Source organism: Ictidomys tridecemlineatus, chromosome 7, assembly GCF_052094955.1.
Source record: "Ictidomys tridecemlineatus isolate mIctTri1 chromosome 7, mIctTri1.hap1, whole genome shotgun sequence".
NCBI classification, from domain to species: domain Eukaryota; kingdom Metazoa; phylum Chordata; class Mammalia; order Rodentia; family Sciuridae; genus Ictidomys; species Ictidomys tridecemlineatus.
In genome coordinates, this window is record NC_135483.1 from 171,258,891 (window position 1) to 171,283,440 (window position 24,550).

Consider the following 24,550-nt stretch of genomic DNA (forward strand, 5'->3'; position numbering starts at 1 on the left):
ATGTTTTGTTGAGTGTGGATATGTGTTTGTATACATGTGCATACATACTCGTACAGTATTTGAAAATCCTTTGTTTCCTCTTTGGTTTCAATGAAGGTATGCCGTATTTAACACCAGTAAACTATTGTTAGCATCAGAAATGTGGAGCATTGCTAAATTTGCAGTATTGATTTACTACAGATTAGACATAAAGATGAATGACAAATATGTCTAGATTAACATTGTTGTTGATTGTTTCTTGGAAAGTCTGTTGTTTAGTACCTGAACTTTCTTTAGTAAATTAGTCATAATACATAAAAAAATTAATACATGTCAAAGGATGTGTTAACAAAACTTTGAATCAGTTATCCTGAAAACTGAGTACAGAAACAAAATAACTATAAAAGATTATGTATCACATGTAGGTGTTTGAGGGCATACTTCTGCAGAATATTTTTAGTTAAGGTAGTTGACAGTGACAATAAAAATGTGCCCAAATATGCCTTTTGCTATGAATAACCCGGAGACTTTGGAGTTTTACTTATGTGATTATCTTAAATTCCTGAAATTTTGAGTTGGTGAGAGTTCCGGAGTTCTCCACTTGCTAGTGTGCAGAGGAAACTTTTCCCCTCATTTTTAATTGAAGTCGTTTCCATTAAAAACAACAACAACAATAAAAACAACCCAGAATGTGTTTCATTAATTACAAAGGCATTATTTCTTCTTTAGCCAAAATTTACAGTTTATTTCTCTGAATACTTACCCCATCCAAAACAGGATTAAAGTTGTCATAAATTCAGGGGGATTAAAAAGTTGACTGTGGAGAAGGTAGGCTTATTTTTCGTAAATTACAATGTTAAGAATCTTAAGGACTAGAGCATTTCTTAAAGGTCAATACATTTTAGGGAAAACAACAAATTGAAGATATACAGCATTCCTTTTATTAGTGATTTTTAGCAAAAAAAAATAGTGATATGGGCTTTCTTTGGTAAGCTTTAATTTGCAGTTTGAAGATTTGTGTTAATTTTCTATAGACAAATAGGGAATTAGTACAGTATAGTCCTGTATAGATGAATTTAAATGCTACCTTGTCAGTAAGGGTCAGTGATTAGCCTTTATAATATTGAAAATCAGTTCAACATCTTTCCCAACTTTATTTTTCTACAGTTCTCACCATCTGATTTGTACATTTTTTGTTTGTTTCCTGCTCCCACCTGCTAGATATAGACTCTAGAAAGTCAAACTTTTTCTAAAGATTTATTTTATTCATTGTTTTATCTCCAGAAGCTTGAACAATGCCTGATACATATTCAGATATGATAGTTTAAAACAAGACATCTATAATGTAAATTGACAAAAATATTAGACTTTATTTTAGTTTTAGTAAAGTGTATTGTTCACTTATGGCAGATTCCCCCAGGTATTGCTATATAGACTAGAAGCAAAATTCATTGTATTATAAAAGTTCTAAACCAAATGACTTTAAGAGATAATATTATTATTATTATTAGTTGTTGATGGACCTCTATTTTAATTATCTATTTGTGGTGCTGAGAATCAAACCCAGTGCTTTACGCATGCTAAGCAGGTGTTCCACCACGAAGCTACAACCCCAGTCCTGAGACATCATTCTTATATTCTTATTTTACCTGTTGCTTTAGAGTGACCATTCTGTATTACTGTTGTTGTTTTTTTTTCTCGTTTTCTATGGAAAGTCTGATACCAACCACTGACTTTCACCTTTTTCTTAAGTTCTATATATAGTTTCAGCCTTTGTTTATGTACCATTTTTTTTAATCAGAAAAGTCACTTTTCTGATAAGTTTATTAATACTGTTTATTAATACTCCAAGTTTATTAATACTGTTTTCATTCTTAATGCCTCTTTGGAATTTCACTATTTTCATGACTACTATAGAACACATTCTCTTATTTCAAAGGTCATGGAAACGTTCATTTGACACTTTACCTAAACTAAAACTTTTAAATACCTGTTATTATCTCCACTGTGGAAAGGTGCAAAAGTAATTTAGCCCTTTACTCTTAGTAAACCTCAACAGATTAATAATTTCTTAGCGCTTTCTTAGATGGAAAGGAATAATTGCTTGTTTCTTTTTTTTTCCTAATTGAGAAAAGGGACTATTTAATTGTTTAATAACTGTAACAGTAGTTATGACCTGAGCAGTGTAGTAAGACAGTGTCTACCATGTGAAACAGAGGCTCTTTATTGGATGATGGTCTGGTCTTGTAGCACTTTTTAAAGTACTATCTCAAAATTCTATTACATTCTCATGATAATGCTTAAATGATGATACCACTGTCCCAAATCAGGAGACTAGGTGACCTGTTTTTAACGAATCTATCTTCCTTTACAGTGTAAATTTGCATCCTTCATTACAAAGTACTTCCTTAGTAGTAAATATTATTTTCTTATATGACCTGTGTAATTATGTGTACGTACCTACCTCTCATGTGGTCTTAGTTCCTAAGATTAGAAGATTTAAAATTGAAGCAAGGACTTTTAACCCATCCTTTTTGTTCTTACAGATGAGGAAACTGAAACAAAATTTAAAGTAATTTATCCAGCAGCCACTTGGTGACAGTGCTGCTTGGCAACAAATCCAGCTCCACCAAGGGTTAGGCTCCTTCCCTCAACTACCTATAGCAGTATTCTTTTTTCCCTCAAGATTGGGGAGTAATACTACAGAATTGCTTCACTTTACTTTCCAAATTAAAAGATAGAATTCTGAGGACCATGATAGCAAAATGGTATGTATGTATCTTTGTGAATTGATTTTTCTAAAAGTTATTTTTAAAAAATAATTTAAAAAATTATTTCTTTGAGGCATGGCACTGTTATCAATTCACAGTTTCTTAAGGATTAATCTCTCTTTAATTTTTTAGGATAAATTGTGAACATCCCCAAATCTTAAACATCTATTCCAAATAAATTTTAAAATTCAGAATAATTGGAAGAACAAAAATCACAAAACTATCAGGCCTATATTATATTTTCAGATTCATTCTGTTTCTCATATTCCAGGCTCAGTATTCATACAACATTCTGAGTTCATATGTACCTGGTATTTTTCTTATTTTAATGCATTATTCAGTGTTGGTTCTCCGTACCCCCCAAGATTCCCCAAAAGCTTGCATTTGTTTAGTGAATTAGCAGTCTTCAAACAACCTTAGCAACCCATGTACTGGTTCTAATTAAGCTAATCCTATGTCTGGATGTATCACTGCTGCCTAGGTTGATACTGGATTAATAGAAAAACTGAAAATTCTGTACCTGATACTTGCTGTACAGTCTCTTCTCCCCATACCTGAAGATGTAAACAAAAAGAGCAAAAGCTTTCAAAGACCTGAATTAATGTATTTACTTTAAATGTGAGTCTTTTCCAATTGGGAGACTGCTTTTTTATTACCTTCAAGTTGAAAAATATAAAAGTAGTATCTGTTTTAGTTGTGTCTTAAGAGTTTGTTATCTGAAACAGTCGTTTCTCCTGAAATAATTCTTACCAGCACTTTGAGAAAGGCTTAAATTTTCCAGCGAAAGACTGTATTTCTGCTATTTCCCAAGTGGGTGGTATTTACTGAAGCTAAAGGTTTTTAAAACTAAGGCTGTCTCCTACCCTGAAAAGATTTATAGGCCATCTGAACTAAAGGATAAAATATTAGAAGTTTAAATGAGGACTTATATTCCTTGGAAATTTTGCACCTTAAAGAAAAGGGGGGCATATAATCCAATTAAGGAGGGAAGTAAGATGAAAGCTTTCTGTTTTTAGTGTGTCTTTGTACCTATTAGTAATTAATGGCTTTGTTCCTTCATTAAAATATAGTGATAAATCCTTTTTTTTAAGAGAGAGAAATTTTTTAATGTATTTTTTTTCTTTTAGTTTTTTTTCGGCAGACACAACATCTTTTTTTTTTTTTTTTGTATGTGGTGCTGAGGATGGAACCCAGGCCGAAGGCATGCTACCACTTGAGCCACATCCCCAGCCCCCCCCCCTTTTTGAAAAAAAAAGATGTAAAGATGCCCTATGCCTTAAATTAAAACAAAAACAAAGCTAAGTAGTCTCCGTATATTAGATTTAAGAATGTGATCTATCTATGTCTTAGACTGCTTTTAACCAAATGGTAGAGAGAAACTGCATATGGATAAAAGTATAGCTAAAAAAAACATGGCTTGGAGTGAAGTCTTTTAAAATTGTTATGTATGTTTTGCCAACTGTGATAAATTTGTATTTGTTTTCATTCTTGTTTAAAGTGATGATTTAGTGGAGAACAACTTATGGAGTCTATTTACTTTGTCCCATACTGTTGAATGGATTCATTTATTTGTTTTATTGTTATTGAGATTAAGTATTTTGCTTTCATATGCCATCCCTCCCCCACCACCACCACCAAAAATGTAGATGACTTTTAGGAGAGATGAACTGTTGTTGTTGTTGTTGTTGTGTGTTACATTTGACATTTTTAAAAAAGATTTTTGTATTTTAAAAGAGCACAGATTGTAAGTATACCTGGTATAACAGCTGAGGGAATTATGTCAAATGATGATAATCAAAGTTATTTGATAATTTTTAAAAAGTTTTCTGTACTATTTGGAAATGTAGGGTAAACAGTTTAGATTAAAAACTATCTGGGATTTGGAAAAAATTTGTCAGCAGTATCTTGAAATCATGACTGGAGTATAGATCTGATTCATAGTTTTAAAATGTTTTACATTATATCTGATATGTTTCTTAAAATTAGCTGGGCATGGTAGTGCACACCTATGATCCTACCAACTTGGAAAACTGAGGCAGGAGGATTGAAACTTTTAGGCTACCCACAGCAACTTAGCAAGACCCTGTCTCAAAATAAAAAAATAAAAAGGGATAGGGCTGTAGCTCATTGGTAAAGTGACTCTGTGTTCAATCTCCAATATAAAAAAAGGTTTCTTAAAATTGTAAAGTGTAATCCTGAATCTATGTTCACAGAAGGGAAATTCAGACAATACTGAATTCTAAAGTATATAAAGAATACAAATTAAAAGTTATTGACCTATAAAATTCTATAAATCCTCTTCCTTTTCAGAGCTACCACTTTAGTGCTTAATTTCTCATACCTTTTTAAAACATGGATGCATCTTTATAACCACTTGTTTTACTTGTATGTGTATGTGCTTTACATAAATGGTTATCTGTTAATAGTATGTCATTATATTGTATATAGATTTCATGCTTTTTTACTGCTGTAATGTTTTTAAAATGGTTCTTCTAATGATGGATGATTATTTTGTTTTTTTGGTATTAAAAAAATCTTACAGTGAAAGCCCCTGAAATGTATCTTTGTAAACTAGTCAATAATGAGAGTTTCTCATTTACTCATAGTTGTTTTGTGGTTTGGATGTTACTGTGTTGATTATTTGTGGAAGATTTTTCAGAGCACTTTTCTTGGGGACTTCATGAATGTTTTAAATAATGATGTACTCAAGTCTGTTATGTTTGCCTTTGTCATCTGTGTTTTGTGGATTCTAATATTTCTAAACTATTTATATTCATTTCCACAGAAATGTTTTCACTTCCATTTTTGTTACTTGAAAAACACTTTTGTAGAATTCTATAATGTATAAGCATGCAATATATTGTGATGATGTATAATAATAACATAAGTATCAGTAACAATTTTTAACATTAATTTCAGAGTAATAAAATAAATGCAATTTATTCTGGAAAAACATTGGGGTTTTTTTGTGTTATTTGTGGAATAACTATAAGTATTCCTTCATAATAAATTCATTTTTGTTGAGTAATATGGTAGGCACTGAATGATAACAATTGTACACTAGAAACATCCCTTTTTTCCCCAAAGTTTTAGTCAGGATTGCTTCCCCAGTTATCAAAAATTCCCCTTACCTAACTATTTTTGCTACTAGTAATTGCTCTTCACTTAACTCTTACTGCCATGCAATACCAGATTACACAACATATATACCTTTAAGCTCTTAGCAAAACAAGGTAAATTAACAAATGTCAGTTCTGATTGACTTAGTCAGAACTTCATAATTAAACATTCAAAAAAGTATTTTATTTCTCTGTGTGAGTATGTATGTTGATATTGTAATGTTGCATACTATACATGAAGTAGGAGTCAGAACACTAACTTTTTCAATATTTGGAGCCTCTACTTTGGCTTTGGTGGTCTCTTATTTCACCTTTCTGTATTGCTAAACACAACTTAGGCTCTTAAAATGTGGGCTGATTTTTGTTCTACCACCAAAACCTCCTATGAGAGTGCCTTATAATTTTTGTGCTGCTTCCTTTAGAAGAAAATACTTTTATAGGACATACCATAAAGCCAGTGTCTCACAGACTATCATTTTTAGCTTGCTTTTCTTTCCTACCCTCTCTCTACCTGATGGATATTATTTGGAAAAATTACAATTGTTGGTGCTAAGAAGGGAAGATTCAAGGAATAAAGAAGTCCCTTATTTCGACATGAATTAATGATTATTCCGAAGAATAATCAAGGAAATAGGTTGTTGTTTTTTGATGTTGCTGCTGTTGGGTTTTTTTGTTTTATTAAAGGGACTAGAACTTTTATAGCTAAGCAAATTGGGACAAGTTGGCTAATAATTCAATTACATTATATCTTAACTAGTTTTCTAAATGCATTTGCTTTCCTAACCACCACATATACCTATTTATAACTTGAAATTAAAGTCACAAAAACACAAAGCACTGTAGTGCTTGTAACACTCTTCCATATTATTGTAGGTAACTAAATGACCATGGAATCTGGAGCAGAGAACCAGCAGAGTGGAGATGCAGCTGTAACAGAAGCTGAAAATCAACAAATGACAGTTCAAGCCCAGCCACAGATTGCCACATTAGCCCAGGTATAAAATATGGAGAGATTCCAACCTGTGTCTCTTCCAAGAGGAATATGTTTCCAAGAGAATTTCGGTTCTATTGTAGAGATGTTGTTTGAATATCACATTTCCTGTTCACTTAATATTGGGCTATGTTTAGAAATAATAATATTAATTCAGTAAAATAAATCATTAAACACTAATACAGTATTTGTAGTTATACGATCCAGAAATATTGACATTTTTAACTGATGTGTAAATTAATTATCTCTTTCAAACAAGGGCAGAGAACCTTGGTTACGACAGATGTTTTTTTTCCTATCATAGAACTTATCAACATGAAGGTAGAGATAGTATGAAAGCCTCTGCTTATATATGCTTAAACTAGAAAATAGGATAAGGCAAATAAATTGATATTTTAAAGATAATACTGAGTTCTTTGATTTTTGTCTTTGTCTTAAACATCCTGTCTTTAAGGGTGTATTCTCTTGTACTAATTTTTTGTTCTCATTTTTTTCCCTAAAATATTTTGTTAACAACTTTGTACCTGGACACACGTGAGAAAGGTAGTTAATATAAAAAGAAAATAGGAAATGGAAATCTGCTAGGCAAGAAATTGGTATTGCCTATTTAAGATGAAAGCTCCTAGGAAAAATAACCCTGGTAGAAGCTCTGGTATATCTAGCTGTAGTTTCCCAAGAGTTTAAAAGCTCTGAGGGAAGTTACTGAACAAGAATGAGTCTTAAAAAATTGAGGACTCATCACAATTGGGGTTTTGTGTCGTGGCTGGGGAAACTGGCTAAGCTAAAATGTGGGCCAGATCCTGGAGCGCCAGCAGGAATATAGTCAGGAGTTTTTCCTAAGATACCCAGGGCCCACTTCCAGCTCTCAAGATAAAATAAAGTGAATACACTTGGAGATGGTGAATTTACCCAGACAAGGCAGGGCATAAACATTATAGGGTCAAGTTAAACAAGCACACATGAGAATCTGAGCTCATCCAAGCATTCTGCCCTGCAGGCATCTTAGTGATTCAATTCTCAATATATCTATTTCTGGTCACACTATTTTATCTGGTCTGGTTATCTTCTGAGTCCTCTATATAGTGTCATCATGGGAATTCTTTTCACTCTACTGATTTTTTTTCTTGTAGGATTTGTGTTCTTGATACAGAAAAGTCTGTATAGTGGTATCTTGAGAAGATTCTTGGTAAAGATGAAAAAAAATTTTTTTTTTTTTTTAATTTTGAAAGCATTGATCCACAGTCAATTTATTTTAATGTTGTTCTTTAAAAAGACTAAACTTATCTTTCATCTCTGGTATCTTATAAAATCTCTTTGGTCATGGTACTTCAAAATTTCATTATCATGGGGATTGATAAGTTGGATCAGTTTTTATCCTGTATGTTCAATGAGACCTTTTGTAATGAAAACTCATGTCTTCTATTATGGGGCATTTCTTTAAATTATTTGTTGATGATTCCCCCCCCCCTCAATTCTTGCTAGGATTCTTATGATCCAAAGGTTATAGCTCTAGGAATGTTTTTCTCATTTTCTTTTATTTTCTCTCCTGTTTTCCTTCATTTTGTTCTGCTCTCTGGGATACTTCCTCAATATATTCCAACCCATCTGTTGAATTTGTATTTCTACTATCATGTTTCCAAGAGTTTTGCTGAATAGTCCTTTAATGTTTTAATAGCATCCTGTGTTTCACAAACATAATATTTCTTTTTTATCTTGAGAATACTTTTTGTTGTTGTTTCAGGTTTTTTTTTCCTACATAGACTTTCCATTATACAGTTCACCTCCCATTTGTTTTGGTCTCCATCTTTTGTATTAGAGGCTTTCTCCAAATATTTGATAATGTGGTTATCTGCTCAGGTTTAAAATTGGGGGATGTAGCTTAGAGACAGAGCACACACTTAGCATGTATAAGGCTCTGGATGAAGTCCCCAGCACCAAATAAGTAAATGAAAGTAGGGGACTAAGATGCTATATTAGAAGCTTTGTAGATGTGTTAGGGTCCTAATAGCTATGAGCATTGAACTTTGCTATAGGGCAATCGTGGTTGCCCTAATGTCAGTGTCTTTAGATCTTCTTGGTATTAAGTTCCCCAGAGGATTCACTAGTCGCCTTACAGGGAAAAGGCCTAGAGCCAAGTGAGAAAAGAAGACTAAGGTTCAGTAGCCTACAGCAATGTTTGATTTAAGCAATCAAACCCTTTGTCCAAAGAATAAATCTCCATTTTTCTTTTAGAATATGGTAGATTATTCTTCCATAGGGAGTTGGCATTGATCCCCAGTTGCTTCCCAAAGAACCTTCAACCAGCATTTCTTGTTTTCAGCCTCTTTTCACTCTTATCTTCCAGGATGCTATATATCCTGAGATTTGTGATTTTGTGCTGCCAGTCAGGCTTGCCCCATCTTAGCTCATGAAACAGTCTCAGATCCTAATTCATTACTGTTCTCTCCAATCTCCAAAATAACAGGTTATTACTATTATTTATTTCCTTTCCTTTTATCCTAAACTTTGTCTGTTTCTGTCTATAAAAATTAAGCCATTGAAGCCATTAAAGAAGATTATTAATAGTATTTATTAATAATACTTAAAGATGGAACAGTTTCGTAATAGTGTGTCACAATAATCAAATGTTCCTATATGCTTTAAAACACATCTAGAAAATTCACAACAAAATACTAACAATGATTAGCTCTGTGTGATAGGATTATAAAGGCTTTCGATTTTAGACATGTATGTGTATTTTATAAACTTAAAATGAGAGGAACTATTGTGAAGAGTGATCAGGGTAGGAAAGGAATTATCTATTAAAGTCAGATTGTTATTTACCCTAGAAGACTTGGTAAAGAGAATATAATTGCTTCAAATATTAGAAGAGCTTTTTATGGAATTAAGGTGAGGTACTCTGAATAATCTTAAGGTTGTGCCTCTCAGACTTTAGGGTTGAAGTATCTTTAAGTCCCTTCAGATTCTGACTTTACAAATGACACCCCATATGATTAATGCAGGTAGTGCAGGGAACACATTTTGAGAATCAAATAAAACTAAGCCTTAAAGTGGCCAGAGAGAAAGTGATTAATATGGAAGGATTTCCTAATATTTTAAGATGGAACCTCCTGGTTTTAACCTGTATGCCAAAGACTTTTCTTTGGTAGGGATCTTTCCCCAAAACTTTGGAATGAAATGTTTACCTGCATGCTAAACATCTTTGCCTATTCAGATGTCAGTAATTCCATTATCTTCTACCATGACTTCTACTACCAGAAACCTTGTCCTTACTTCTTGCATTCTCTTTCTGTTGATAGCATAGTTTACCCATATTCTCATACATGAATCATGTGGGTCATCTTTGATTTTTCCCTCACCTATTCATAAAGTCTTTGTTTTTCCTCCAGATCTTCACGAAATCTCTTTTCTCACTCCCATCCTTACCACTACTACTGCGCTGTGTTCTGCTTTCATATCTCACCTTAACTACTGCACTGACTTTCTCATTTTGTCTCTACACATCTACCACCCCCCATGTATAAATCAGTCATGCTGCCACTGGAAGTATCTAATATGAACATAAAACCTCACTATCATACTAAAGAAGTTAAAAAGCTTTTCATTGCCTTCCCCAATACTCAAGATAAAATACAAGTTCTTTTTTTTAACATTTATTTTTTAGTTGAAGGTGGGCACAATAGCTTTATTTTATTTTCATATGGTGCTGAGGATCGAACCCAGTGACTCACGCATGCTAGGTGAGCGCTCTTCCTCTAAGCCACAACCCCAGCCCAAAATACAAGTTCTTTATGTGACATATACTAAGGCTTTTATGACTAGTTTATTTATTCCCTGCTTACCTCTGTTCCTGGATGTCTCCTGATTTCGTACATGATACAGTAACAACTTATTTGCTGTAGTAGTACTGAATTGTTTATCCCTCTCTACCACATTGTTTCTCTTTGCTTTTGTCAGTACTACCCTCTCTGCATGAAATTTTGTGCCTTCTCCCCTGTAAATCATCATAAATACATGTTTAAGTTGTATTCATTGTTTTAAATTAACATTCTTTGGTAGCCTCCCCTCTTAGGTTGGACTGAGTAGCTCTCCTCAGTATGTTCATTTTTCTTTTAACAAACCTCATTACTCCATTGAGTTGCATTTACTAGTGTGTCTTCTCCACCCCATTCCTTCATAAATACATGTCAATAATTTTTTTACTGTCAGGGTCCCATATCTTTGTTTCATTTTTTATACATTATTCCTGACAGTAGGTCCCAGTAACTGTTTACCAAATGAGCAAATAAAATTCCTACCCTGAATGTGTTAAGAGTAGAACAATAAGTACCATCTGATACACATGACTTACAGTCCCTTTTAATTTGACTATTGACTCATTAAAATTGCATACTTTTGCTATAAGGGAAAAAATTTTTTTTATATATTCTTTCAGCTGTATCCTTTTATTCATTCAAAATGAAAACAAACTTCTAAAACATCATATATTGTCACTTTATAATCATTTTTAAGAAGAGGATTAGAAATTTTCAGTTATAGTGTCTATTAATACTTTCTCATTAATGAAAAGGTATGCTCAGGAATAGTTAAAAAAGAAAACTGAATTGCATACAGTAAAGTGTATATTCTTAGGTCAGTTTTGCTCAAGTTGGAGAACAGTTAAGATTTTAGAATGTGTCATATTTAACATGATACTCGGAAGAATTTTATGTTCCATCAAGGCCACTATATCTGTTGACCTTGGGGGAATCCATCTCTTTGAAGATTTGTTATTAAACAGCAGTAATGATCCCCAGTCTTCAGTTTCTTGGAAAAATGAAATGATAGTTGGATATGCAAGTAGGTGGGAAAACATGCCATACAAATAAAGTGGTACTTGGTGTTTAGAAGAAGTCTGTTAGAATTTTTATATTACATTGAAATAACTTGTGTTTTTTCGTCACTTAAGAGGAGTTGTAAGTGGAGGGGAGAGGGATATGTAGGGGTGTTGTGTTTTGAAAATATTAAATCTAATCACTGGTTTCTTTTATATCAATGAGTACTTGTGTTTCAAAAAGTTCATGTTTTTGGTTCTAAAAAGTTACTTTGTATTGAACTTGAGTAATCCCAAGAAAGTATCTGTAATGGTAATTTTTTTCCATGTTCAACACTGTAGGTTTCTATGCCAGCAGCTCACGCAACATCATCTGCTCCCACTGTAACTTTAGTACAGCTGCCCAATGGGCAAACAGTTCAAGTCCATGGAGTTATTCAGGCGGCCCAGCCATCAGTTATTCAGTCTCCACAAGTCCAGACAGTTCAGGTATGTGTATAAAAAGTTCTGCATATACTTTTATATATGTTGTTAATAGCCATTTCTGTCTCCTTTCATAAGTTATGAAAATAAGGACACGTCTAGTTTAGAGTTTATTTTAGTTCACAGTAAAGGAATGTGCTGCATCTGAATAGTTACCTTATGTATAGGAACATATATACACAAGAAGAGACATAAAAAAATGACTCTTTCTGAAGCTTCAGAAAAAAAATAAAGAATTGATTGGGAAATAGTTAAATACATGAGATAAAGTGGAAATGTTTGGGAGAGACTGACACATCTAAGTTAAGGAAAATTAAGATATAAAAATTGTAATTTTGTAATTATTTTATAAACCCTCATTTGGGTGAAAAAAGAATCTTGATAAAAAATAAAATAATAATCTTACTTGATATTATTTGAACCAAGGGATCACATAAAATATTTTAATATTGGCTGTATATAGAACTTTCATTTATAGTATATAACTTTGAAATAATAATATATTTAGAAAGTACATTTTCAGGGCTGTTGATTATACTATGTGCTATCTATCCTATTCTTTGGAGAGTTTGTTCCTTTGGTTTGATCTCTAAAGGAACTTTAGACCTCTGAAGTGACTACTCTGTGTAACTGTAGGGAACCAAGAGCAGTATAGGATATTTGCAACTGAGCTTATTGAAATTAAAAAAAAAAAAGACTTGAACATTCATTCAAGTAGGCCATAACCCCAGCCTCCCATTTCATATTTTTTGCTTCACAGTCTTCCTGTAAGGACTTAAAAAGACTTTTCTCCGGAACGCAGGTGAGTCCTAGGTCCTAGATTTGAAGAGAACTATTATTAGAAAGGAAGGTGAGAAATTACTGTTTATGTCTTTGTCCTTCTCTATAAACATGGAATTTCATGGTTTCAGTAATAGTCTTAGAGGTCTTCAGATCTAAGCCAAACTTGTTGACTACCTACCCCTTACTTTATTACTTGTATCCCCTATATAACATTTCCCTTCCAAATTGTAGTCCAGAATTACTTGAATACTTTCATAGAAAGGAAGCTGTATCTCTTGGCATAATCTATTTAGAATTAGGGGTGATTGCTAAAATGTTCTTTCCTGTGGTTAGCCAGAATATCTTTCTAAAATTTTCACCTGGTGGTCCCATTTCCGTCCTCGGAAACTAGATTAACAAGTAATTCCTTTTCTGTTAAACTGCTTTCTCTTCTCCATTTCCCTCACCCTTCCTATTTATAAGAAAAATTTCAGACTGGACAAAGTTTTGTTTTTCTTCAGGCTTTTTATTATATGGTATACCTTTGGTATTCCTCTTTACCGTCCTGGTTGTTTTCTACTGAGTGAGAATTGTGTTTTCCTTGAGTATGATAGCCAGAACTGCTTAATATCTATAGAGTGGGGAGGTGTCCCCTCTCTCCTAGAAGCATTCTATTAATGTCATCAAAGGACATATGAGATTTTGTCAGCCATATTATACTGATCATTGAGCTACTATTAGTTCCTCTACTTCATTCTGTCCTTGTGCTTTCAGTTTCCTTCAACTCTTTACTTAAGCAGAGGGGATAATGTTTCCATGTGAAATCAAGTTGGATGAATTTCCATAAGATACTGGGAATAGACTTTGTTAGTAAGTAGGAGATAGTATTTCCAAATAATTATAAAGAATTTGATGTTTCTGTGGAATCACAATGACTGATTCCTTCGCCTTAGTTTTTAATTCATTGAATGCTACCTTAGCATTCTCTATACTCTTCTGTACTAATTCCCCCTCCTGTCTTCTTCTTGATGACAATGAAAAGAACTTGGCCTGCTAATCAGTCAGAACACCTAAATTCTAGATCCAGTGTGCATATTTATAAGTCAAATGACTTTGTTCATGTTAGCTTTTACTTTTTACTTTTTCAATTAAAGAAGAAAGTCTTGCTGTGAAAAAGATTACAATTTTTGGTTATAATATATGATTTAATTGATTATATTCTTAATTCTAATGTTGGCAACATAATTTAATTCTGAGGATTATGTAAACATTAATAGAAATATGTATTCATATTTTCAAGAACATATTTTACATTAAGGTGAATTTACAAAAGAAATGTTGAACTTCTTGAAACCTAGATTCTATAAATAGAGATACAGTTATACTCTTTTTTTTCTTTAAAGGGCCTCAATGGTCACTTCAGCTGGCTAACAGAAATAATTATTAATAAGTAGGCTCTAATGTCTGTCTTTCCTAGGTCATAATAAAGCTACATATATTCTGCAAAAAAAATTAAAATAACTAGGAAATAATTTACATCAGAAGAGTGATCAAACAAGAATAGAAATTGCCCCTCAAACTTCTATATGAGAGAATATTGGAACATAGCAAAGTTTCCATATTATGCATGATATATACTTCTTTTGATGGGACGAATAAGATAATAAGACTTCTTTTTATATATTTTTGTTTAAAAATATTAGGAACTAAGCTATAATGATATTTCATACACAACTTGACTTTTGGTACTCTAACTTTATTCCCATGTACACACATAAATTCCCTCACAGATTGTGTGAGAATGCTCACAGAAATACTGGGAGTTGCATTGTGTATGGGGGTTGTCAGTGGCATTCTCATTTTACATTCATTACTTTTGGCCACATTTTACTATAGTGCAGTTTAAATGTGAGAGAGGATTCACAGATTATATTACTTACATCCATTTCATCAACAAATGTTTATTGATCACATCCTATGTGCCAGTCATTGTTCTAGGTGCTATCAGACCACAGTGAACAAACAGTACATCTCTATTCTCATGAAGATCACATTTGAGTGAAGAGAGACAGACTATGAAAAAATAAAATATGTCAGGTGAGGATAAGTGCTGGAAAGATTAATAAAATGATAAAGGAATAGAGAAAGACATGAAGGGCAAGCATGTTTAATTTTATGGAAGACAGCATAAAGGTGTCTAAGCCGAGAAGATAACCAAAGCATATCCAAAGATTTGGAAATATAGCAAGGTGTTGCTGGAATAGAGTAAGCAAGGAAGAGAGTAGAGATGAGAATTTTGATAGTCTTTTTAATACTTTGTAATGTGGGGATAAAAGTAAACGTTTGTGCAACATAGTCTAATTATTATATAGCAAAGTATTTAAGAGTTGTTTAACTTCAGAATGGATTGCTTTTGGGTTTTTTGTTGTTTTTGTTGTGTTTTGTTTTTAACCTAAGATAATTTTTCCCAATTTTCTGATCTTTTCAATGATGGCAGGCAAGAACTTACAAGGGATATCTTACCTAAGATGTTTTTGAAAAAAGAAATCCATTTTAATTACCTTTCATGGGGGAAGTGTTATTTTAATCATGAATGTGATAATTTTTTAAAGAAACTTTTGCTGTGGAGATAGCATTTTGAAAATAGAAATTTGAAAATTTTTTTTCTCTTGCGAACCATGAAAGTTTGCCTTAAATCTATGTACTTTAAGACTTAAATAGCTGGGCACAGTGATACATGCGTATAATCCCAGCAGCTGGGGGAAGAGGGCTGAGTCAGGAGGCTTAGAAGTTGAAAGTGCTAGTAATGCTGATTAGTGGTTAAGCGCTTCTGGGTTCAATCCCAATTTTTTTTTTTTTTTTAATATCCCCAAAGAATAGAAAAAGGAAAAAAAAAAAGAATTTTCTCAACTGTTCAGAAGACTTCTAGTTTTAGCAGGTGTTGAACTTAATTTGTTAAAAATATGAAATTATAACACCACCTTCCTGTTGACTTGAAGCCAGGGAGTGAAAATACACTAGATAGATTTCATTAATAACTAGCAAAATTTGTAGAGAAAAATGGAAAAGCGTTTTATTTTGTAAGTACAGTCTCAAAGTATACTTTTGAGACTTAACTTTTGTTATCTACATATTCAGTTGAGTTCCCCTTTTCAAAACTAGCAAACTTTAAATCAACATTTAAATAACCTAAGCCCAGAATCATATTTCTGAATCACTTTTATAATCTTTTTAAAAGATTATATTATATATTATAAAAATATTTATATAAATACTTTTATATACTTATATAAATATGTAGATACTTTTAAAATTTTATATTTATATAAACATAAACAAATCAAAGTTGAGAAATATGGAGCTAAAGCTTTATATCTATAAGTAGTGACTTGATTATTTGAAAATTTCTTGACTTTCAAAAGTAGCCAAAATGAAAGACGTATCAAAGGAACTCAGGAAGAGATTTATAATAAGAGAGATGACAAGAGGTGAGGGACAGAAGTAGTTGTACTATCTTTAGAATGAGATTACCTGTGATACTTCTAGTTGGAATATATGGTTGTTTTAAATCTGTTAAGTTTATATTGAACTATAATTAATAACTATAAAATGGATTTTTGATATGATTTTTATTCTCAAGTATGGGTTCAATATAATTTTTGTTTCTAAGGATTTAAGTTTTTTAGAGCAGTTTTAGGTTCACAGTAACATTATGGAAAATAGAATACCCTCCCCACTGTATAGCCTTGCTCATGTTAACTTTCCCCACGAGATTGGTACATTTGTTAAAACTGAACCTACATTTACAACATTGCCCAAAGCCCATAGCTGACATTAGGCTGCACTCTTACCATTGGTACATTACATGGTGGTTTGATTTCATTTAGGGTAGGAAGTGTTACATTCATTATGTGATATTGAATAGTCACTATTCTGTTTATATTAAAGAGTTAGTCACTAAATTGTGGTAAGTAAATTCTGTCTATCTGAATTGACTTTTTTTTTTTTTTCCCAAATCTTTTATCTTTGCAGTTCAGTAATCTAAATACTCCCTGTAAGGAAAGGAAAGCACCATTTTCATTTATTTGGGAATTTTAGTTTTTGCAGTATTGGATATTGAACCCAATATCCAATACTGGGTTTATCACTGAGCTACATTCCCAGCCCTTTTTTGTTTTTTATTTTAAGATGTCTTGCCAAATTAATGAGGCTGGCCTGAAACATCTGATCCTACTGCCTTAGGTTCCTTAGTTGCTGGGATTCCAGGTGTCTGCCATTCAGTGCAACATCGTTTTTTAGTGACAGAAACAAATGAAACTGCAAAAACAGAAGTTAGAATATTGTTTCTATACATTGTTGGCATTAACTAAACTGTGAATGAAGTAGGGGATAAACAGATACTTCACAGCTTGAAGTTATCACGGAGAATTTGTGGCTATTAAAGAACATTTTGAATTCTGTTTCTATATATATTAAAGTTCTTGGATCTAGAATCTGTTTGTCCAAAGATAATGTAAATTTAGCAAAGATTTACAAAATGAATTATTAAAACAGACTACTACTGAAGGACTAAAGATAAATTATTTTAGATAATTGTTAATAAATATCCTGAAAAAATTGCTAAAATTGCTTTAATATGTTTTTATTTCTGTCTTTACCATGTAATTTAGATCAGAGAAGGGCAAAATTTCTACTAAGGGCCATAATTCACTTCGAGGGGGAGGGAATCCAAGGCCACATATAAAAAAGCAACATCATTTCAAAATTATTATGTGGGTGGTTTATATAGCTTGCTTTAGTAAGTTTCAGCTTGGAAGAAAGTCCTCCTATGTTACTATATGTCCTTAAGATATGGTTTTATCTCTAGCAGTTAGAAAAATGCAAATCAAAACTACACTGAGACTATCTCACTCTAGTCAAAATGACAATTATCAAAAACACAAGTAACAATAAATGTTGGCAAGGATGTGGGGGAAAAGGTACACTCATACATGCTGGTAGAGCTGCAAATTGGTGCAGCCACTACTGAAAGCGGTATGGAGATTCCTCAGAAAACTTGGAATGGAGCCACCATTTGACCCAGTCATTCCACTTCTCAGTTTATACCCAAAGGACATAGCCACATCAATGTTTATAGCAGCTCAATTCACAATAGCCAAACTATGGAACCAACACAGTGTCTTTCAACAAATAAATGATAAAGAAAATGTGGTGTATATACCCAATGGAGGGCTGGGGATGTGGCTCAAGCAGTAGCGCGCTCGCCTGGCATGCGTGCGGCCCGGGTTCGATCCTCAGCACCACATACAAACAAAGATGTTGTGTCCGCCGAGAACTAAGAAAAAATAAATAAATGTTAAAATTCTAAAAATATATATATATATATACCCAATGGACTATTTCTCAGCCATAAAGAAGAATGAAATTATGACATTTATTGGTACATGGATGAGCTGGAGACTATCATTCTAAGCTAAATAAGTCAATCCCCCCAAACCAAAGGCTGAATGTTTTCTCTGATATGCAGATGCTAATTCATAATGAGGGATTTGGGCCGTGGTGGATTAGACAGAGGCGAATGAAGGGAGGGGTAGAAAGGATAGTAGAATGAATTGGATATTATTACCCTATGTGTATTTATGATTACATGACCAGTGTAATTCTACATCATGTACAACAAGAAGAATGAGAAGTTATACTCCATTTATGTATGATGTGTCAAAATGCATTCTCCTGTCATGTGTAACTAATTTGAACAAATAAAAATAATTTTTTAAAAAGGTCATTATATAAGAATGGGCATATATAAGTGAAGCAGAAGGCAAAGAAAGCCACAGAGGAACTAAGTAGATTCTGAGTGCAGTATTAATAAAGGTAACAACTGTTTATCAGTATCGTCCACTTTGAGTGTAGTCTTGTTCCTTGAATTTCTGACTCTCTGCTAAGACCTGTTCACAGATCAGTTATCTATGAGAAAGTTTATGCAGATGCTGTGTTGAGTGGGCTAGTTACAGCAGCTACAACTAATAATTGGGAAATTTTCCTTCATGTTCCTTTGGCAGTACTTTGTAGCATTATTACTCTGTTGAGAATTATAGATTGAATTCAGCCTTGCCCATCATTTCTGGATCCATTAATTGTTGCCTGCTGATTCTTAGGTCTTTCAAACTAGGCTTCATATACTTTTAAAGTTTGATGGACATATTACTTTACTATAGGTGTATTTTACAAAGCATTACTAGATTTAACTGATTTCTTTGTAAAGTGAATGTCTATTCTCTAGAACCCTTAGGCTCTGACTGCATACAGAATATCTATGGAATTTCTCAAATATCTTTGAAGTACTTAAGATTTTTCATATTGCCATGGTCATATATTTTGATGTGGACCTAACCCACACAGATCCCTTTGTCTTGGCTAAATCTAATTCTAATTCTGATAGCATCATGTCCACCTCTTTCGGAAAAGAATACGTGACCCCTACAGTTTAGCCTATAGAAATCTGTAAATATGAATTTGACAGACAAGCACATTTAGGTGAGAGAACTTCTAGTTTAGAAACAGTCTAAAAATGCTACTGGGTTGTTACTTCTGACAGTACTGGTTTCAGACTGAAATAGTCTGGAATGAGACTGGAAGGAACCACCAAGATTTTGATGCTGGTAAGGCTGTCTAAAACAGATGCTAAGTATTAACAGGAGTTTTACTTCTTCATAGCTTTGTTACTTGGGTGAGTTACCTAACCTTTGTGCTTTAGTTCTTTTATCTATAAAATGGATATAGTACTAGTAACTATCTGGTGCCTGATGTTACTATACTAAGTAATGTACTATATACGAATATATGCAAGTGCTTTAGTATAGCACCTGACACAGTAAATTTTCAGTAAATTCTTTTTTGTATTATCCCATGTAAAATCTTTATTCATATATCTTCATTTATTTTCAGTCTAGGGATGCTTACCAGAAATGCATGATTCTTTACCTTGGATTTTAGCTTAAAAAGTAATTTTAGAATGCCAACTTTTAAACATGTCTATATGAAACAGGATTTTTCCCTAACTTGCTAGAAACAACTGGGGAATGTGGTGAGGGATCATTAATTTTATTTGTACAATTTTAAGTAGTGCATAAGTGTTTGCATCAGAGTTAAAGGGGAAATGTTTGTATAGTCTCTATATAGACTTCTGAGCAAATATTTAGTCATTCCTTCCCTAATGTCAGAAACCTTGTTTAAATTGGCAGTCTTGTCCTAACAGCTGACAAGAAAAAACTGACAAATAATACTGATGAGTTCAGGATTGATTACATGGAGTCTTGAAAGAAATTAAAGACAGATGTTTTCAGGACAAATATTTTAGTTTCTCTAAATTCAGTTTAAATATTCTATAAGTTAAGTAAAGGGAAGGGAGAGTGGTTGTTGCAGTTGTCTCCCATTAAAAACCTAACCATGTATAAGACTTAAATATATGTATTCTTTTGTATTCAACCTTAAAGTTAATGAAATTTTTTGGAAACTAAATTTGATTATCAAGATCAAGTTCTTCTTTATTTTCAGATTTCAACTATTGCAGAAAGCGAAGATTCACAAGAGTCAGTGGATAGTGTAACTGATTCTCAAAAACGAAGGGAGATTCTTTCAAGGAGACCTTCCTACAGGTATGAAATTTAATAATTAGAACTTGGAATCAAAGATGTACAGGAAGCCTTAGATAGTTGCAGGTAAAGATATTTCAGAAGATTGGTTTACTGATCAAGCCAGTATTATAGGTGATTTATTTTTATCTCAAGTTACTTCCCAAATAAGTTTATCATATAGAATAAGCTTGTCTTATAAAATAAATTGTTCTTAACTCTGAGCATTTCTGGATAAACATTACTTTTTTCTGGTTCTGTTTTTGTAGACTGCTGGGTGCTGCTTTTTTATTAAAAAAAATACATTTGATAGTTACGGATTTTCTAGTTACATGTCAGTTCTGAGGCTGTTATTCATCTACGTGGCTACATGTTTACAAGCCATTTTTATGCCATGGTACTTAGCAGATAACTATTTAATAGTTGTTTTAGGGTAATGCTTTGCTAACATTCTCTAATTTTAGAGGCACCATACTATACTTTTTGTTTTCAGCTATAGATGTTACTTAGTCCATGCTTTGTCTCCAAGGTAGAAAAAAACCATTCGTCATATGTAGAAACATCTGCAGGAAGGACAATTCCAAAAATATTGATAAATTTACCTTAGAGTTTAATGAATTATAATTTAGAGTTTAATGACTTATAATTATCTTCCTTTTTATTAGTCTAACATTTCTATTTATGTATATGCCAATTTTTTTGAAGAGGTGATTGTCACTCCCTGCTCCTACTTGTTTAGCTACTAAGCCAACCCCTTTCTCTATCCCCACATTTGGATTAAGGATCCTAAGTAAATATAAATAAATTGATTTTGAGGGCTTAACTTTTATGATACTAGATATATGTTGTATGCCTTTATGCTAATAGTTTCTATTGTTTTAAATATAACTAGCGTTAGATTTTAACTTCAAAGTATAACTCATGATAGTATATATAACACCTTCAATCCTGAAGCAGATCCAGCCAGGTATGCATATAGCTTCTCTATAAATTTTAGGCAAATATTAGCTATAGGCCTTTTAACATGCGTTTTTTTTATTGAAAAATATCCTAATTTTTCTTAATTGGCTTGTAGCCTACATTGTAGTAAAGGTCATTTAAATAGTAACACCTTAATGATCAATTCAAAGATTCTTTTAATTGATTAAAATTACATGTTGTATGGAATCTCAACTAAGTTTATTTATTGTATTTCCTTAAGTCTAGATTTTTCTAGTAGATCTTTATGTAAACCTAGAGATGTAACAGTTATTTGACTTCTATCTGGGAAATCTACTTGGGAAGTCCAGAGAAAGAGTTATTAAAGATAATGACATCTTCACTTACAATCAAACTCCCCACTAGGGTACCTTTAGTTTAAGTTTATGAATTCCTGAAATCTAGCTTCTGTGTCTTGATTATAGTACGGTATCTACTATAAAGTTCTTAATATATATGTGTAAGGCTGGAGAAATAGGAATTAATTGATAATAGAAGATGCATTTTTTTTTATTGGAACAACTTTCTATCTTTATAGTGATAAATTTATATCCACAGGAAGTACTTGAAAAGCACTCTTCTTGGTCTCATTTGGCTTGATATTTTTAGCAGCAATCTAGCTGAAAAACATAGAAGTTGTGCTTATCAAATTTTCAAGTGACAGAACCTTAACAGATAAGTACCCTCATGGATAGGAAAATAAGTAAGCTGAAACAAACAGGATAAAATGGTAGTGATAACTGTAAATTGTCTGAAGTTCAGTATAAAATAAAAACAATTTTTAAATTTCTGTTCTAACCACCTTTCTGCCAATTTTCTAATCTTTAACTACTATTTGAATTTAGACAGTAAATTTTACTTTTAATTAAGATAGTTCTCTATTTTTCTAGGAAAATTCTGAATGATTTATCTTCTGATGCACCAGGAGTGCCAAGGATTGAAGAAGAGAAGTCTGAAGAGGAGACTTCAGCCCCTGCCATCACCACTGTAACGGTGCCAACTCCGATTTATCAAACTAGCAGTGGACAGTATAGTGAGTAATAGATATTTCTGTTTTGTAAAGAGAAAAGAAAAGTTAATGTTTTATTCTCTTTAAGGGAATTATGTAATTTCCAATTTTTTTCTCATTCTTACTGCCACTTTATTTCCTCTATTGCTTAATATGCAGAGGTCTATATGTAATAGGAGTATTTTCTTCAGAGTTTTATTTAGGATTACTCAATTATGTGAGCTATTTACACGTTCCTTTGTTTTATGCAGATGCCTAATCTGAAGTTTTTTGAAGAACTAAATGAACCTCTATAGATTTTAGTCCTCAGGCTGGGAATGTAGCTCAGTGATAAGTGTGCTTACCTAGAATGTATGGTTCCTGGATTCAATTCCCAGTACCAGCAGCAAAAAAAGATTTTAGTTTTCACATAATATTCAAGAATAACATGAGTTTTTTCAGATAAAGGAAAAAAAAATTATACCTTGACTATGTTTAAGGCCAAAGATGCTCTTACTATTCATCTATTTTAATACTTTATCTTACCTTCCAAAAGTTGCATTTAAAAATATTCATATTTAATAATGTTTCAAGGGGGGGTGGGGTTGACTTTGTTGTAGTCTGCTAGCACATTCAATTATTATTTCTTTTCATGTAAAAGGTAGTATAGCAAATTAAGATTATATAAACACAAGGAAAATTAACTGGATACTTGGTTTTTTGGCTCACAAAAAGCAAAGGTTTCTATTACAAAATTATTCAAATTTTCATTTCATGATGTCTCTATCTGGCACTTAGAGGCCTCTTCTTATCTCTTAGTGTGCCTAATGCTTGACACCTAGGTTACTTTTTGTTTTATAATCCAGTGTCAGTTTGCCTAACAGTAATTTGCATTCTGTCTTAAAAACAGATTTCTCAAGTAGCAAACTTTTTAGCTCTCTCATAGCTAAAATTTTTGATAGTCAGACCAAGCTAATGGTTTACTATTAAAACTCAGTAAGCTTAGTTATTCTTTTTTTCCTTAAGTTTCTTGTTGACAGATGCAAAGAGGTACATATCTATACCTCTGTGTGTGTGTATGTGTATTTTTTTTTTGCTTTGTGTCCAGGTAAACATCTTGAATAAAGATGTGATTTTACAACATTAGCACATGACTTTTATTTTTGCCTACTTTAGCATCCTGGGGTATAACATTCCCTTTGGTAACAGATTCACTACTGGAGGACTTTCTAGTTCTCACTTGAACTAGAAAGTATGCTTTTTAGGAAACAGACATACCAGAAATCTGAAAGACGGAAGTGAAATTTAGAGAACTCCCATTATCCCCCTAAATGTCTAATTTTGCACTCCCTTTTCCAGCTACCAAAAATAATTTCAAGAGATTAACATTTTGAGATTTTTAAAGCTTTATTTTTATTTCTTCTCTGTATGTGCACACACAGTTTTTGATAGAACTAGTTGATTTTTCATTAAGGAACAATATAACTAATACATTTACAACAACATTTATAATTCTTAGCTCAAAAAATGAGCATGTCACAATTCAAGTGGTAAAGTGTTAGAGTGTTAATAAAACTTAAAATGTTCCTCTTCAATAGTAAGGTGAAATATCCCTTTGTTCCTTCTGTTTACATACACATGTTGTCTTATACATTTACATGTTGTATGGAATCTCAACTAAGTTTATTTATTGTATTTCCTTAAGTCTAGATTTTTCTAGTAGATCATTATGTAAACCTAGAGACATAACAGTTTTTTGACTTCTATCTTTTCAGTTGTATTTTATTGAAACTCTCAAATCCTTTTGGAATAATCAAATGTATAAATCAGTGTTATATAGGAAAATATGTTCAGTAGGACCAGACTTCAGTTTTGAAAGTACTTTGATATACATGACCTTATTTAATGCTTACAGGAATTATATTTTGTGGCTACAACTAGATGTTTTTATTTTACAGAAGAGATAAGAGAATCAAGTAATGATTTAGTAACAGAACTTGGACTATAGCCCAAATATTTTTAAGTGTAATTT

General features: G+C 32.5%; 1 protein-coding gene across 5 annotated transcripts in view; it reads left to right on the forward strand.

Moving 5' to 3' along the window:
• Positions 1–24,550, forward strand: part of Creb1 (cAMP responsive element binding protein 1) — a 63,936-nt gene that overhangs the window by 11,584 nt on the left and 27,802 nt on the right. For 4 of the 5 annotated variants that reach the window (XR_001230069.4, XR_005738090.2, XM_013362786.4 and 1 more), the window contains exons 2-6: positions 6,743–6,864; positions 12,016–12,162; positions 12,917–12,958; positions 20,476–20,576; positions 22,421–22,563. Coding sequence is in view for 3 of the 5 variants with exons in the window: in XM_013362786.4 (XP_013218240.1) it covers positions 6,751–6,864; positions 12,016–12,162; positions 12,917–12,958; positions 20,476–20,576; positions 22,421–22,563 (547 nt within the window). In the remaining 2 variants the exon portion in view is untranslated. The remainder of the gene's footprint in view (positions 1–6,742; positions 6,865–12,015; positions 12,163–12,916; positions 12,959–20,475; positions 20,577–22,420; positions 22,564–24,550) is intronic. The other variant, XM_005335117.4, reaches the window with a different exon arrangement.